General features: G+C 39.3%; 1 protein-coding gene across 1 annotated transcript in view; it reads left to right on the top strand.

Annotated features, from left to right (window-relative positions):
• Positions 1-18095, top strand: part of CSMD1 (CUB and Sushi multiple domains 1) — a 1578457-nt gene that overhangs the window by 1382650 nt on the left and 177712 nt on the right. The window contains exons 37-39 of the mRNA XM_081517452.1: positions 8773-8891; positions 12604-12673; positions 16201-16317. Of these exons, the coding sequence (XP_081373578.1) occupies positions 8773-8891; positions 12604-12673; positions 16201-16317 (306 nt within the window). The remainder of the gene's footprint in view (positions 1-8772; positions 8892-12603; positions 12674-16200; positions 16318-18095) is intronic.

Here is an 18095-nt window from a genome sequence, read left to right as displayed (position 1 = left end):
GTTGCAGGACCATGCATGATTCAGTTTTCTGAGAAAGCTCCATACTGTTTTTAATAATTGCTACAACATTTCCTGTTGTCATTGACAGTACACAAGGGGTCTAGTCTCTACAACTTGCCAGCACTTGTTTTTTCCTTTTATTTTGTTAATGGTAATCCTAATGAGTGTGAGGTGATATCTCATTGTGGTTTAAGTTTGCATTATTCCAATAATTAGTGATATTGAGCATCTTTTCATATGCTTGTTACCCACACATGTATTTTTGGATAATTGTTCAAGTCTTTTGTTCATTTTTTAAACTGAGGATTTTTTGTTGTTTAGTTGTAGAATTTCCTTGCATGCTCTGGATATCAACCATTATTAGATATACGGTTTGCAAATATTTTCTCTCAATGCATAGGTTGTCTTTTGCTCTGTTGATTGTTTCTTTTGATACGCGGAAGTTTTTCAGTTTGATGTAAGATGTAATCCCATTTGTCTATTTTTGCTTCTGTTGCCTGTGCTTTTGTGTTGTATTCAAGAAATCATTGCCACATCTAATGTCCAGAAGCTTTTCCCCTATTTTCTTCTAGTTTTAGAGTTTCAGGTCTGATGTCTAGATCTTTCATTCATTTTGAGTTCATTTTGGTACATGATGTAATGTAAGATTCCAACTTTATTCTTTTGCACCTTATTATCCAGTTTTTCCAACACTATCTGTTGGAGAGACTCTCGTTTCTCCAGGGTGTAATCTTAGCACCTAGTAGAAGATCATTACACATGCCATATATGTAAGAGTTTATTTTTATCACTCTCTTCTGTTCCATCAGTCTATGTATCTGTCTTAATGCCAGTATCACACTCATTTGATTGCTGCTTTGTAAGTATTTTCTGAAATCAGGAAGTGCAAGGCCCTCAAGTTTGTTTTCTCTCAAGATTGTTTTGCCTGTCTGGTGTCCCTTGAGATTCCATGTGAAATTAGGATTTTTTTTTTTTTCTATTTCAGCCCCAAACTCCATTTGTGATTTTCATAAGGATATCTACAAAGGATACCTACCTTTGACTCTACAGATAAATTGAGTCAGCTGTTAGCATAAGGTGGCCAAAGTTTTGGAGCTTCAGCTTCAGCATCAGTCCTTTCAATGAATATTCAGGGTTGATTTCCATTAAGATTGACTGGTTTGATCTCCCTGGTGTCCAAGGGACTCTCAAGAGTCTTCTCCAGCAGCACAGTTCAAAAGCATCAGTTTTTCAGCACTCAGCCTTTTGATAGTCCAACTCCCACATCCATACATGACTACTGGAAAAAAATTGTTTTTTGTATATCATAGCATTTTTGTCTCTATTTCCCTCTCATACTCCATTTTTTGGTCTCATAGGTGTTTTTGTAGTGACATTTTATTTTCTTTCTCATTTCTCTTTATGTGTATTAAATATTTTCTTTGTTATTATCATTGCAATTACATAAAACATTTAAAGTTATAATAATGTTTTAAACTAATAATTACTTCAGTCACATTTAAAAATTCTACTCCCCCCAATTTCATGGGATCTCTTTTCTTGACACTGGACATACAGTCCTTATGCTTTGAAAAGATTTAGACAGATCTTATAATCTGTTAAATAGAAAGAATAGAATAGCATTTATTCTGTGGACTGAACCTGCCCACAGTTTACAGATAAAATATTTTTTAGCTCTACATATATGCTTAACTGCTTAGAAAATGAATTAAACAAGTCGTTTCTTTTCTTTGGGTACTGTTTACTTAATTAAGGCCCTCTCTTTACAGATACTCTTTGCTGTCAGGAACATGTGTAGACATTAAGCAGTGTTGTATAGAAGCCTGAGTGTGTCTGTCCAGGTGACACATTTAGGTTTAGGTCTATGTGATCATGACATTTAACATTTATTTCACCTTCTGTCAACATCCCATGAAGTCTCCTCAAGTGAAGTTGCGAGTTCTTTCTTCACCTGTTTTACAGCACATTGTCTGACGTTTAATACCATTTTTGGATTATAGGTTTACAGAGATTGTGGGCAACACTTCTGTTTTATGCAAAAGAACGGTTGTTGCTTAAATGGTTACAGTAAACAATATGCTTGGAAAATTTCTTTTCCTTTTCAGAATTAAGGAGTAACCTATATATTCCCTAGGGTGTTTCTGAGGACCTGCTGTATACCAAAGGCTCATATATCTTCATAGTCTATCCATCAACCTCTTTGCTGTGCCAAACAATGCAACTGTACCGATCTATCTATTGGGTCTGCCTTCCTCTTTGATTATTGTCTTCATTATTATTTTAACCTGTCCAGTTAGAATACCATATTATTTTTGAAGTTTGGAAACCAAACAAAATGCAAGGTGAAAAGATGAGTATGATAAGTTGAGAAAAAAATATGCCTGTTTTAACTGTATCTACAAAGAAAGTAAAGAAGAAATAAAAAGCCTCTTGATGAAAGTGAGAGAGGAGAGTGAAAAAGTTGGCTTAAAGCTCAATATTCAGAAAACTAAGATCATGGCATCTGGTTCCATCACTTCATGGCAAATAGATGAGGAAACAGTGAAAACAGTGTCAGACTTTATTTTGGGGGGCTCCAAAATCACCGCAGATGGTGACTGCAGCCATGAAATTAAAAGACAATTAATTCTTGGAAGGAAACTTATGACCAACCTAGACAGCATATTAAAAAGCAGAGACATTACATTGCCAACAAAGGTCCATCTAGTCAAGGCTATGGTTTTTCCAGTAGTCATGTATGGATGTGAGAGTTGGACTGTGAAGAAAGCTGAGTGCCAAACAATGGATGCTTTTGAACTGTGGTGTTGGAGAAGACTCTTGAGAGTCCCTTGGACTGCAAGGAGATCCAACCAGTCCATCCTAAAGGCGATCAGCCCTGGGTGTTCATTGGAAGGACTGATGTTGAAGCTGAAACTCCAATACTTTGGCCACCTCATGCGAAGAGTTGAGTCATTGGAAAAGACCCTGATGCTGGGAAGGATTGGGCGCAGGAGGAGAAGGGGACGACAGAGGATGAGATGGCTGGATGGCATCACCGACTCGATGGACATGAGTTTGGGTAAACTTCTGGAGTTGGTGATGGACAGGGAGGCCTGGTGTGCTGCGATTCATGGGGTCACAAAGAGTCGGACATGACTCAGCAATGAACTGAACTGACTGACAAAGATCCTGTGTATCTTGCTCTAAATACTCAGTTCAGTTCAGTTGCTCAGTCGTGCCCAACTCTTTGTGACCCCGTGGACTGCAACACGCCAGGCTTCCTTGTCCATCACCAACACCCAGAGCTTGCTCAAACTCATGTCCATTGAGTCGGTGATGCCATCCAACCATCTCATCCTCTGTCGTCCCCTTCTCCTCCTGCCTTCAATCTTTCCCAGCATCAGGGCCTTTTCAAATGAGTTAGTTCTTCCCATCAGGTGGCCAAAATATTGGAGTCTCAGCTACAGCATCAGTCCTTCCTATAAATATTCAGGACTGATTTCCTTTAGGATAGACTGATTTTATCTCCTTGCAGTCCAAGGGACTCTCAAGAGTCTTCTCCAACACCACAGTTGAAAAACATCAATTCTTTGGCACTCAGCTTTCTTTTTACTCCAATTCTCACATCCGTACATGACTACTGGAAAAACCATAGCTTTGACCAAATGGACCTTTGTTGGCAAAGTAATGTCTCTGCTTTTTAATATGCTCTCTAGGTTGGTCATAGCTTTTCTTCCAAGGAGCAAGCATCTTTTCATTTCATGGCTGCAGTCACCATCTTCAGTGATTTCGGAGCCCCCAAAATTAAAGTCTGTCAAGGTTTCCATTGTTTCCCCGTCTATTGGCCATGAAGTGCTGGGACTGGATGCCATGATCTCAGATTTCTGAATGTTGACTTTGTTTTTAATTAATTTATTTATTTTAATTGGAGGCTAATTACTTTACAATAGTGTAGTGCTTTTTGCCATACATTGACATGAATCAGCCATGGGTGTACATTCCCCATCCTGAACCCCCCTCCCACTTCCCTCCTCATCCCATCCCTCAGGGTTGTCACAGTTCACCAGCCCTGAGCGTCCTGTCTCATGCATCAAACCTGGACTGGCGATCTATTTCACATATGATAATATACATGTTTCAATGCTAATCTCTCAAATCATCCCACCCTCGCCTTCCCCCACAGAGTCCAAAAGTCTCTTCTTTATATCTGTGTCTCTTTTGCTGTATTGCATACAGGGTCATTGTTACCATCTTTCTAAATTGCATATATATGCATTAATATACTGTATTGGTGTTTTTCTTTCTGATTTATTTCACTCTGTATAATAGGCTCCAGTTTCATCCACCTCATTAGAACTGATTCAAATGCGTTATTTTAATAGCTGAATAATATTCCTTTGTGTATATGTACCACCACTTTCTTATCCATTTATCTGCTGATGGACATCTAGGTTGCTTCCAAGTCCTAGCTACTGTAAACAGTGCTGTGATGAACATTGGGTTACCTGTGTCTCTTTCAATTCTGGTTTCCTCAGTGTGTATTCCCAGCAGTGGGATTGCTGGGTCATATGGAAGTTTTATTTCCAGTTTTTTAAGGAATCTCCACACTGTTCTCCATAGTGACTATACTAGTTTGCATTGCCACCAACAGTATAAGAGGGTTCCCTTTTCTCCACACCCTCTCCAGCATTTGATAGCACCCATGATAGCACCCATTCTGACTGGTGTGAGATAGTACCTCATTGTGGTTTTAATTTCCATTTCTCTGATAATGAGTGATGTTGAGCATCTTTTCATGTCAGCAATATGCCTTCTGTATGTCTTCTTTGGAGAAATGTCTGCTTAGCTCTTTAGCCCATTTTTTGATTGGATCGTTTATTTTTCTGGAATTGAGCTGCTTGAGCTGCTTGTATAATTTTGAGATTAATTCTTTGTCAGTTCTTCATTTGCTATTATTTTCTCCCATTCTGAAGGCTGTCTTTTCACCTTGCTTATAGTTTCCTTCATTTTGCAAAAGCTTTTAAGTTTAATTAGATCCCATTTGTTTATTTTTGCTTTTATTTCCATTACTCTTGGAGGTGGGTCACAGAGGATCCTGCTATGATTAATGTCAGAGAGTGTTTTGCCTGTGTTTTCTTCTAGGAGTTTTATAGTTTCTGGTCTTACGTTTAGATCTTTAATCCATTTTGAGTTTATTTTTGTGTATGGTGTTAGAAAGTGTTCTAGTTTCATTCTTTTACAAGTGGTTGACCAGTTTTCCCAGCACCACTTGTTAAAGAGATTGTCTTTTCTCCATTGCATAGTCTTGCCTCCTTTGTCAAAGGTAAAGGTGCCCATAGGTGCCTGGATTTATCTCTGGGCTTTCTATTTTTTTTTTTCTATTGACCTATATTTCTGTCTTTGTGCCAGTACCATGCTGTCTTAATGACTGTAGCTTCGTAGTATAGTCTGAAGTCAGGCAGATTGATTCCTCCAGTTTCATTCTTCTTTCTCAACATTGCTTTGGCTATTCGAGGTTTTTTGTATTTCCATACAAGTTGTGAAATTATTTGTTCTAGTTCTCTGAAAAATGCCATTGGTGTCTTGATAGGGATTGCATTGAATCTATAGATTGCTTTGGGTAGTATACTCATTTTCACTATATTGATTCTTCCGATCCATGAACATGGTATATTTCTCCATCTATTTGTGTACTCTTTGATTATTTTCATCAATGTTTTATAGTTTTCCATATGGAGGTCTTTTGTTTCTTTAGGTAGATTTATTCCTAAGTATTTTATTCTTTTCATCACAATGGTGAATGGAATTGTTTCCTTAATTTCTCTTTCTGTTTTCTCATTGTTAGTGTATAGAAACGCAAGGGATTTCTGTGTGTTAATTTTGTATCCTGCAACTTTACTATATTCATTGAATAGTGCTAGTAATTTTCTGGTGGTGTCTTTAGGGTTTTCTATGTAGAGGATCATGTCATCTGCAAACAGTGAGAGTTTTACTTCTTTTCCAATCTGGATTCCTTTTATTTTGAATGTTGAGTTTCAATCCACCTTTTTCACTTTCTTCTTTCACTTTCATCAAGAGGCTCTTTAGTTCTTCTTTGCTTTCTGCCATAAGAGTGGTGTCCTCTGCAAATCTGAGGTTATGGATATTTCTCCTGGCAGCCTTAATTCCAGCTTGTGCTTCATCCATCCAGCCCAGCATTTCACATGATGTACTCTGCATATAAGTTAAATAAGTGGGGTGACAATATACAACCTTGACATTCTCCTTTCTCAATTTGGAACCAGTCTGTTGTTCCATGTCCAGTATTAACTATTGCTTCCTGACCTACATACAGATTTCTCAGGATCCAGGTGAGGTGGTCTGGTATTCCCATCTGTTTAAGAATTTTCTGCAGTTTTTTGTGATCCACACAGTCAAAGGCTTTAACATAGTCAATAAAGTAGAAGTCGATATTTTTCTGAAACTCTCTTGCCTTTTCGTTGATACATTGAATGTTGGCAATTTAATATCTGGTTTCTCTGCCTTTTCTAAATCCACCTTGAACATCTGGAAGCTCATGGTTCACATACTATTGAACATTACTTTGCTAGCGTGTGATATGTGTGCAATTGTGTGGTAGTTTGAGCATTCTTTGGCACTGCCTTTCTTTGGGATTGGAATGAAAACTGATCTTTCCAAGTCCTGTTGCCACTGCTGAGTTTTCCAAATTTGCTGGCATATTGAGCGCAGCACTTTCATAGCATCATCTTTTAGGATTTGGAATAGCTCAACTGGAATTATATCACCTCCACTAGCTTTGTTCATAGTGATGCTTTCTAAGGCCCACTTGACTTGGCATTCCAGGATGTCTGGCTCTAGGTGAGTGATCACAGCATCATGGTTGTCTGGGTCATGAAGATCTTTTTTGTATAGTTCTTCTGTGTATTTTGTATAGTTCTTCTGTGCTCTAAATACTAGACAAAAACAAATGCATATTTATGATGTGTTTTCATAATCATAGAGTATCTTTTTAGTATTTCAAATTATAGTTAGAAATTTTATACCAAAGTTAATTTAAATATATTTTAAGGGTCAAATAAATAATAAATGGCATACAATAGGAGTTCATGCCAATCTGTGATAGGAAAAAAAAAAGGTGAAATTTAAATATACTGAATAGTTGCATTTTATGTTCTAAAGTTACAAAAGAGAGGGAGATAAATTAGACTTAAGCAAATAAAAAAACATTAAGAGTATAAGTGATGATATTTTTCATATTTAGCAATTTTATTATCTATGACAATCCCAAATGGCTTAAAATCTAATGCTAGGAATAAAAATATTGCCACTTAATGCCTATGGTGTTTTATAGTTTTTGATGTACAGCCATTTAAGGAAAAATCAGTTTAAACTTAGGAAAATATTACAATACACCTCACACCCACTTGTCCCAGACAAAATTTGTGTGTTTCATAGCTTGAAATTGTTCTCAAACTTTAATGCATAAGAATCACCAGGGATGGTGTTACCAAGCAGATTCTGAGTCAGTAGTTCTGGGTATGGCCTAAAGTGTGTGTCTTTTACAGGATTCCACACTCCTCACGCTTCAAAAAGTAGGACAGAGTTTATACAAATAAACGTTGATGTTAAATGTTCCTTACAGTTAATTTGTCTGATACTCTAATCTCCGTTCCAATATTATATGATGCAATTAAAACGTTTTTGTTAGTGCCTTAACTAGAGGCACTTCCATTTAGGAAAGTGCCCACTTAGTTGCCTTTGTTGTTGTCTTTAAATGAGAAAAAGATAGTTCAGTTCAGTTCAGTTGCTCAGTCGTGTCCAACTCTTTGAGACCCCATGAATTGCAGCACGCCAGGCCTCTCTGTCCATCACCAACTCCCGGAGTCTACTCAAACCCATGTCCATCAATTCAGTGATTTCATCCAACCATCTCATCCTCTGTCGTCCCCTTCTCCTGCCCCCAATCCTACCCAGCATTAGGGTCTTTTCCAATGTGTCAACTCTTTACATGAGGTGGCCAAAGTATTGGAGTTTCAGCTTCAACATCAGTCCTTCCAATGAACACCCAGGGCTGATCGCCTTTAGGAAGGATTGATTGGATCTCCTTGCAGTCCAAGGGACTCTCAAGAGTCTTCTCCAACACCACAGTTCAAAAGCATCCATTGTTTGGCACTCAGCTTTCTTCACCGTCCAACTCTCACATCCATACATGACCACTGGAAAAACCATACCCTTGATTAGACGGACTTTTGTTGGCAAAGTAATGTCTCTGCTTTTAAATATGCTATCTGGGTTGGCCATAACCTTCCATCCAAGGAGTAAGCGTCTGAATATAAAATATTCGTTCTCATATTACATTTTTCCAGAAGGATAGAATTCCCAGATTCGCAGTTAAAGTTTTTCAAAAAAACTGCTAAGAGTGCCTGAAGAACAAACAGCAAAGGGGCCATATCATAGTTGTTTGCATCTAGGCAGCAGTTTCTTTAAAGACCTTTTAAAGTGTATATGCATTAGAACTGGAATGTTTTACACTAAATGTGGAAAGAAAGAATTTTATTCTTTCAAGAAATGCTAGATACAATACATGATGAAAATGAAACAAACCAATATTTACAATTTAGTTCATAGCTGATTGGAAGTTAAAGTTTTCTTGGTAAACAAACAAGAGAGAGTTAACATCTTTGTTCATTTGTATAGGAGAAGAGCAACAGAGAAACACTGCTTTGCTATTTGAATAATAAAAACACTGTTTAGTCTACATGGCTTATAAGTGTGTGTCTTGCATTTTCATAGCCGTGGGTCTTGCTGCTTGCCAAGAGCCAGCCCTTCCCAGCAACGGCATCAAAACTGGAGACCGATACATGGTGAATGATGTGCTGTCCTTCCAGTGCGAGCCGGGGTACACACTGCAGGTATTTCATTTTGCTGCTGAAGTTCTTGATAATGTACTCAGCATGGTGATCCTCAGTCAGCTCACTTAAGACAAAGCCCAAGATGTGCACAGAGACCTAACTTAGTTTCTCTCTCTCAGTGTGTGAATCAGAGCTCTTGAATTAACCGTGCGTACAGGTAAATTCAATGATGATGCAGAAATAGCTTCTAAATGATAAAGGATCCTTTCAAGGTTGAGTATATTATTTTCATAATAATTTTGTTTCAAAATGAAATGTGTAGTCTCCCAGTAACTATACAGATAAAATTCTAAGGGACAAAGCAGTGACACAGTCTAGTTAATAGTACCATCCCAGCAACCCGATTATTGGACTGGCTCTGAGTCCCATGCTGGTCCCGCATTGCAAGCTGTTCTTATGATTTAGTTCAGTAAATCATCAAGGGTCCATTTGTGTGTCAGGTAAATATAGGACTCAAATAATAGACTTAAACAATTTTCAAGAAACATTAAGCAAATTTCTAATAATCTTTTATTGGTTTTTCTATTAAAAGTTTTTTGTATAAAATTTTAATAAACATTTTATAAATCAGTGTATAGCAACATTAGTCATTTTCCAGTTATTTATTTTCCTGAGTTAACCACAAATAAGCGTATTCCCAAATAGTTTATCTCTGTCCTTAGCATAATTCATGTATAATTCTCCTTACCAACAATGGACACTGCAATCTAAACAAGTGTATTTATTCCAAAGTCCAAAAGAAATATTTAAGCCTACTACTTATGTTTCTATGTTTCAGTCAATTCAAGTAAAAGAGTACTTTCTGCTGTTTGCTTATTATAACACTGGAGCTGATAGTATTTCAAGAGCATTATTTTTAGTCATATTCTGTAACCGACTTAAATAAAGCTTGAGTAATCATCAGAAAGAAGTCTCAGTGACACAGCAGTGAAATGACAGCATAGCATGTGATTCCATTTCTGCGTATGGGCTGGAGTAAATCCCTTGCAGAATTGAGACAAGTCAGAGCAGCAGCAGCAATCGTAGGAAGCTGATGGCCTGCCTGTCGAGTGCTTCGTGTACAAACCCGTGTTAGTCTCACACAGCCTCATGGTGTGGACGCTGGGGGCTCATGTTTGATGGGGAGGGGGACGTGAGCCAGGCCCGGGGAGGAATCAGGCAGAGGGGCCGGCAGATCCACAGGGGCCGTGTGCAGAAGTCAGCCTGGGTTCTCAGTCTGAGAAAATGTCAGCAAAATGCCTGCTACTTCAGTAAACGAAAGCCAGCATTGCTAGTATTGTAAGTAAACATCAAGATATATAGACATCTTCACCAAAACAGCCTACCACCTGCATATATAGATCTTGGTGGGTGTTACAGTAACGCTTTGGCTCTGGAGAAAGGTGGGCAGACACTTGGAAAGTAGAACAGTTACTGAAAAAGCTTTACTGGCAAGTCTGCCATGGAAGCAAGTTTGTAACCAAGCACATGAAGGCAGTGGTGACTGATTGTTTAAGACAGAAATTTCCCATTTTACATGTTACAGGAAAAAGAATTATGAGTCACATCCCAAGGGTTTCATTTAGAGGAACACCTCACTCTATACTGACAAGCCTTTTTATTAATATGCCTTTGGTTGTTGTTGTTGTTGTTGTTGTTGTTTTGGCCCTTTATAAATTGACTTACACCATGTAAATACTATGTTGCCTCCATTTCTCCAAATCCCGCATGCTGTCTTTTGGTCTCCCTCACTTGTGTTCGCCTTCTTTGTACACTTTTATGATGACACTTTGCAGTTACTGCTAGCATCCTTTTATGAGGGAGACTTCTCCAGCCCTCAGAGAAGAAACTAGAAAGGGTTATTTAGTAAAGACATTTCTTATAGTGAATTGTTTAATGTGCTACTTGGAGATAAAGGCCTGCAGGCACACATCTGTAGAGCCCAGGCAGGCCACTTGGCTCAGGTTTTCAAATGCAAACCAAGGTTTGTTGTCTTTTTTTTCCTTCATGACAGCATCAAGCATTGAGTATACAAGCTGTGACTCTCTTTTACTCATATGTGTTGAAAAGGATTCTAGACTTTTCAAAAAATTGCTAACAATTGGGAATTTTGCTAACACACTAGTATATTTGGACTGGCAGTGTGCATAAATTACAGTATTCATGAAAAACACTGTTCCTTGTATGTATGATTTATGCACAAATGTCTATAAATGCATCTGCCTGGTGTGATTCAGGATAAAACTGCAGAGACGGGATGCATCAAATATCAATTCTGGATATCTGCAGGATTAATGATTTCCTTTTCTATAAACATGTTTTGCTTTTCTTTTAAAAGATGAAAAAAAGAAAATTCCCATTTTAGGCTAATAAATAAATACACAAATTCCTGTCTTATTTTGGATCCAGTATAAAAATTTTAGCTGGAATCACTAATATGAAATATCTTTGTTGAAATCAAGAACAGAATGTGCCCTAAGTTGGTAATATATAACCATTTTATTGTTAGTCTTCCATAAATGTCTCTAAAGGCTTTTATACTTTATGTTTGTCCAAAATTTGGGAATAAATTTATTAAAATAATGAGAGAATGAGAAGACACAGAGCCTGAAATCTGGCAGGAAAAGCATTGTCCTCAGTGTGTTCTTTAAGCATAAATGTAGTCTTCCTGTACTGTAACAACTTTTAAGATTGTTAGGATATAGAAGTAAATGAGTTCTGTGGCAGACAAATCGAGTGTGAAATCTTCCTAAGCTTGGGGAATTGGTTTGTCATTGATAACAGCCTTAGTGCAAATTCTTGTTTGATGTGTTCCCAACATGGCTGGGACTATTTAACATGAGTTAAAGATGTGTTTGTCATCTGCCTCTGTGCCAATTCTGTTTGGCAAATGGAAATTCACAAGGTTAGCACACGTGTCACATAAGCCTACCAAGTCACAATGAGGAAGAAAGTAAACATGAATAGTCTGCACACAGAGATGCCCATTCACTACCTTCTCTTTCATCATAAAAGAAATTTTAACCCAAAGCACTGAGAATTTAACCCACTGCTGTTTGACTTTTAAAAGAGAAAGAACAGGACAAATTTTTTGAAGGTTGAAAGTTGAAAACTTCATATATTTAAAGGCTAAGGAGATCCTGAGCGATGAGGATTAATTTCATTGCAGAGGTATTAATTTGACAGCTTGCGAGGCTGATAATAAAATGAATATTAAGTCTCCCTTTTTCTCCAGTAAAGGAGGAACTGACCCAATTTTTTGCTGAACCAGTTGCTTGTGAACCATAGGCAACCATGAGAGTTACCTTTGCATAAGCAGATTAATTACCATTGACATTTCACCCTTCAACATCTAATATTTCCTAATCATTTGACCAAAAGCAATAACTTTTGATGACTGAAAAAAAAAAAAAGACTTACTTTGGTCAATTCAGTTCAGCATCTAAGCATTAGGAAAACATCTTGGCAGAAATACAGACCATTGAAAGGCACATTGCAAGATTTTTATTTTAGTGACAAGAAGTACAGTGATTATGGATTTTTTTTTCTATTTTGATTCCAAATATAAGATTCATTAATACACATTAGTAGAATAGATTTCACGGGTTTTGATATTTTTTACATTTGTAATTAAAAGGGAAAACCAAAGAGAATACAGATATGCTTGCAAACACTGAAGCCTTCAGTACTGCATGTTCAGCTAGTGAGTTTTGTTTCATCTTTTCTCGAGCAGGGCCGTTCCCACATCTCCTGTATGCCGGGGACCGTGCGGCGTTGGAACTACCCATCTCCCCTCTGCATTGGTATGGACACACCTTCTGTCCTTGTGTCGCTGTGCACATTATCAATAATGTAATGGTGATCTTCTTGAGCTCCTTTTGGGCTTCAAAGATGAACTTTTAAATTCCTTTCAAACATCTCTTACATGATAACTTAAGAATGCAGTAGAGGTGTAACTGAGATTGGACAAGCATCTTCTCCCCCTGGATGTGGGTGCTTAGCTTCAGCATCCCTGGACCAACTGACAGGGATTAGATGCAACACTGCTAGCTCCAGGCACCAAACACACGTCACATGCATGTCAGAAGCCAGTGGATTAATGCATGAGAAGGAATGAACGTAGCTGGTCTGAGAGTCTGAGACGGGTTCTGTTTATACCATTAGCCTCAGGAAAATCACATCTGCACAAACAAAATTCAGAAGTGCCAGTAAGTGGTGTGAAGTTGGAGGGACAGTATTTTATATCAAAAAGTATTTGATATAAAGGCAGCCACTCTTGTGGAGGGGCTCATCAGGACTGGACTCAGGCACAGAACATCCATTTCCCTACTTATTTTTAAATGAAGAACTTTCTCGTAGACTTGGGGATTCAAATATTTTAAGCTTTGAAATGAAGTCAACTCACAGTGGATATTCAATCAAATGATGTGCCAATGCTGGCACTCTGTATTATGTGAGGAGATATTTTATTCAAATAGCTTACCTATAATAGCCAAATAAAATTAAGTCTGTTTTTTTATTTTGCATATTTCATATGTTGTTGGTGTTTAGTCACTAAGTCATGTCCGACTCTTTGCAACCCCATGGACGTAGCCTAGCAGGCTCCTCTGTCCATGGGATTTCCCAGGAGAGAATACTGGGGTGGGTTGCTGTGCCCTCCTCCTTATGCTTGCTGCATTGGCAAGTGGGTTCTTTACCACTAGCACCACCTGGGAAGCCCAGAGTCTAACCAATATTAACTATGTCGAGCATCATGATAAGTCCCAGGATGGCCAAGTTGTTGTTCAGGGCCCTGCACTGAGATGGCATTCCCTGTACTATGGGGTCCCTCAGACAGGGCGTGGCCTGTGCCCTGAAACAAAAATTCCATATATTCTCACCAGAAAATCAGGAATCTGCATAAAATAAGACACATGACCCCAGTTAAAAGCCAAGATCCCTTGCTCGTTTATAAAGATAAACACTTTGTCCTTTAGCGATAGCATTTTACCGGTAACTCTTTGAAAGGGTCTGGTGAGGAGGGAGTTTCTCCAGCAGGAGACCAGGAATCAGGCCACCAACTGCTGGTGGACAGTGAGCCTGGGAAGGAGACTCAAACTTGAGGGTAGAACTGAAGGAACATGATGGGATCACTAGATGAGTATAAAATAAGATGCATGGCTTTTGGGGGCTGTGTTTGTACGCCTACCCAGTGGTTTTTGTGTTTTGAGATGAACAAAGGCAAGCTCACATGCAGTGGTAACTAAGCACTCAAGGAATTAGGTTGTCACTGCGCGCCTACAGGAGCTGCACTCATATCAGGCCCTTTCTCTCTCCCGGGACAATCATCATGGTCCTGATTTAAAGACGTGGGTCCTGATAATCAGTTCCATCATCCAGGCACTGGGTTGGCTGCTCCTTCAAGAGAGTCTCAGTCCTCAGTGAAGATATACACAGATGTTTTTATATTTTATAATTTCCAATCTTTTTTTTTCTCTTTTTGGTATAAGCCATGCTCAAAATCAAAATGGCAAAAATGTCACTGATATTTCACAGTGGTTTTGGTGTTTCCATCATTGATGTGGTTTGTGCCTGGACCTGCATGTTTAACCTCAGTGCAGGTTGTAAGAGTCCTGGGGGTGTTGGAGGAACATCGCTGCCAAACGCATGCAGGCTCGCTGCTCAGACCACCAGTGTCTGCGACACCACCCGCAGACTTGTGAGTAAAAGCAGGCCAGAGCCTTTATTCTCAAACACTCGGTGTCTCCCGCAAAGAATTAACCTGAGAAGTCATTCTCTAGATAACAACAAAGTTAATGTTCAAGACTTTACTGGAATTTTTCACTTACCACAGACATGCATTTAAAGTTTTTTTAACACTTACATTTTTAACTCGCACAACGTTGACACCCAGGCTAGGTTTTCCCAGCTTGAACAATCACCTTATTCATTAGATTTTTCTAAGATGTTTAGATTTTTCCTCATATCAAATTTACCCAAAACAGATAAAGTCTTTCTACCTCTGTGATTTGAAAAAAAAAATCTTGAGGGTCTCTGAAATCGGCCTCCCGAAATTATTTTGCCTAGTAAGAGCATTGTTAGAATAGGAATAAAGCCTTTTCATGTGGCTTCCTTGAAAGAAACAACATCATCTGCATGATTGGTTTGAAATACAAGAAATCGCCATTTCAATAGGTCAGAAATGGTCAAGTCCAAGTATTAGAACTTCATCTGCTTCAGCCTATATTATTTGGCATGTGTATTATAAAGTCAGTCACGTTTCTTTACTGTCAAACCTCAGTGTTAACAGTGTAAAAGACGAGTAACCAGGGACGAGAATTTACAGTCACACCCATCTTCACAGTGTGAGATTTCTTGCAGAGAAAGTCGTCTCAGTTAGCTGCATTCCAAAGCTGGAAAGAATTCTGAATGTAACATATCCAGGTTAAAACTTGGATTCTAGGGGGCTTCCCTGGCAGTCCAGTGGTTAGGAATCCACCTGTCAATGCAGGGAACACAGGTTTGATCCCTGCTCCGGAAAGATCCCACCTGCTGCAGGGCAGCTAAGCCCGTGCACCACGGCTACGGAGCCCACACTCTAGAGCTGCCCCTGCTGCAGCCTACACACCCTAGGGCCTGTGCTTTGCAGCAAAAGAAGCCGCCACAACGAGAAGCCCACGCACTCAGTGAAGATGAGCCCCCGCCCCTTGCTACAGCTCGAGAAAGCCCACGTGCCGCAACTAAGACTCAGTGCAGCCAAAAACTAAATAAGTAAAATAAATCTTAAAGCAAACAGATAAACCTGGATTATAGAACCAGACGGAGCTGAAATAAAATGTTGGTTGTGCTGTTTGCCAGGTGTGCGCCCTCAGACAAATTCCTTAATCTCCTCTCACTTGATTTCCTTGTCGGTAAAGTGGGATGATAATAATACCCGCCTTTTAGGGTTGTGATGAGAATCAAGCAGTGGACTGTGTTTATCTCAGCCCATAGGTAAGCACATGCCTAATGATCAGTAAGTAGCAACCAGTACAACCACTCAGAACCTGGAAGACAATGGGATCCTGACCAAAATGTGTTAACTTTACCAGGTTGTACTGAGAGCCTCTGTAGACCAGACGGAGATAAACTATGAAGACCTGTCTTTATTCTTAATCAGTGGATGCTCAGCAGGGAGAACTAGACCCAGAAGTAACTAAAGGGCATCCCATTTATGTATGTGCTGAAGCTAGGGGCAAACACATTTCTGAAGACTTGCTTCAGGGTAGCATATTCTGGTGGGGGTGGGGGGAGTGAATTGTCCCAGAAAGCCATGGCCCCAGGGAACTCACTCCGCTTGTCGTTCTAACAGCGACCTGCGGGGGGACCTTGAGCAGCATGGGGGGAGTGGTCCTGAGCCCCGGATTCCCCGGCACCTACCCCAACAATCTGGACTGCACCTGGAAGATCTCCCTGCCCATAGGCTATGGTGAGTGATGGCGTTTTGTAATTCCTCAAGATCCAACTTTTTAATATATTCCTTGGAAAGAATTAGACTAAGTCAAAAACGAGCCTTATTCTGTTGACCTAACTGTGTCTTTAATTGAGTGTGGCTTACAGATTTAAATAAAGCTTTGACAGAATAACTTGGAGAACAGAAAATTATTTGAAACGTCAATTTAACCGTACACGTCTTTTCAAGGCAAACTAAATTGGCAGAATGATGATATAGTAGTCACATGAAGTGCAAAATGTAGCATCCCTAATTCAATCATCAAGCTCTTTATTCATAATACCACCTTCAATAATCTATCACTGGAAGTCAATAATGGTAGTGGTTTCTTTTAAATAACTTTTCAAGTGTTTTTCAGGTTATGATTCATTTTAGTATTGTCTTATAAATTTTTGTCATTATTCCTTGCATTAATTTAGGTTTATGAAAATTACCTAAATGATAAAAATCACATTTAGTTATGAACTTCCAGGTTACCTACCTTAAATAATTCATAATTTTAGTTGTTACATACACTAAAATCCCATTCTGGCCTGCTTCAGAAATGCACAGTCCTTGTGAAATTTTGATTCTCTGTCATGCCTTTCCTCATCTGCCTCATGGTTTCCTTATGTTTTAGTTCATTAATTTGGATTTTCCCCACCTGCAATTGTCCTAAAAGTATACGCTGTGATGAGGGTGCCAGATTAGATACTCACGGATTGTCCCAGAATGTCCATAGTAATTGAGTACTTATGCACTAAATGAATGTTAGCTGAAGAATGGGTGAACAGAAGCAAAAGTGGAAATCATTGCCCTGGAAGAAGGTTATATATTTTAATTAAGTTTTCAAAGCTCTTGCCTTAAGAGTCTGTGCCAGGAGGAGAAAAGCGGGGAGGGTCCACCTGCTCAGCTGAGGGCAGCTAAGAGGCAGGGCATGCGGCCACCAGAGTGGGGGAGGGTCGTGGAAGGAAAGGGGGCCCCCACTGGGGAGAGAACACGTGAGATTCAGCTCCATGACCCCTGAAGGGGCCCCGGAGTGGGGGGGCAGAAGGAAGCGGGGACAGTCCACAGAGGTCACAGAGGTACTTGTTTGGTTCCAGGTTTTTAAATTTTATTTTTTAAACAGTGTACTCTCCAAGCATAGAGGCTGTAATTCTGCCTCGTGCTGTAGCAAACAGAGGCCTTTGACTTTAACCAACGTTGGCTCAGCCATCCTCAAAGCCTGGTCTGTTTTCTTAACCTGAGGATCTCAAGATCTGGACAGGGTCGGTTCTGTGTTTGGAGTCAGATGTCAGGGGCTGGATTGGAGTTACAGTTGACCCGTGAGGTTCCAACAGGGCCTTAGCATCTTGAGGGCCCCAAACTTACTTGGAAAATAATGATAGTATAGGCTACTGAACTGAGTGAACCCCAGGAACCTCACTTTCCTCATCTCTAAAAATGAAATAACCATGCAGGGTTACGGAGGATTCACTGAAACAGTTCAGGCGAGAAATTTAGTATAGGGCTTGGCATGTTGTAAATAACAACAGCAAAATGCTAGCTGGTTTTTCAATTGTTATTTCAAATACTCCCCACTTCCCTTTCAAACCTCATTAGAAACATTTTACTCATAAAAGGATATGTACACTTTATTAATTTATTTCCCCAGCTTCACTGTTCCATGGTGTGAGAAGGCTGCTGGTTGGCATCCTTTCTTTCATTGTTCCCTCACTGAGAAACCAGTACACAAGACAGTAATTCAGGGGAAAAAAGAACAGGGATCTTCTGAC

The sequence above is a fragment of the Giraffa tippelskirchi genome, chromosome 8 (assembly GCF_054371585.1).
Source record: "Giraffa tippelskirchi isolate mGirTip1 chromosome 8, T2T-mGirTip1v1.2.pri, whole genome shotgun sequence".
In the NCBI taxonomy this organism is placed as follows: Eukaryota; Metazoa; Chordata; class Mammalia; order Artiodactyla; family Giraffidae; genus Giraffa; species Giraffa tippelskirchi.
Note: the sequence above shows the minus strand (reverse complement) of the source record. Positions and strands in the feature narration are given on the sequence as shown.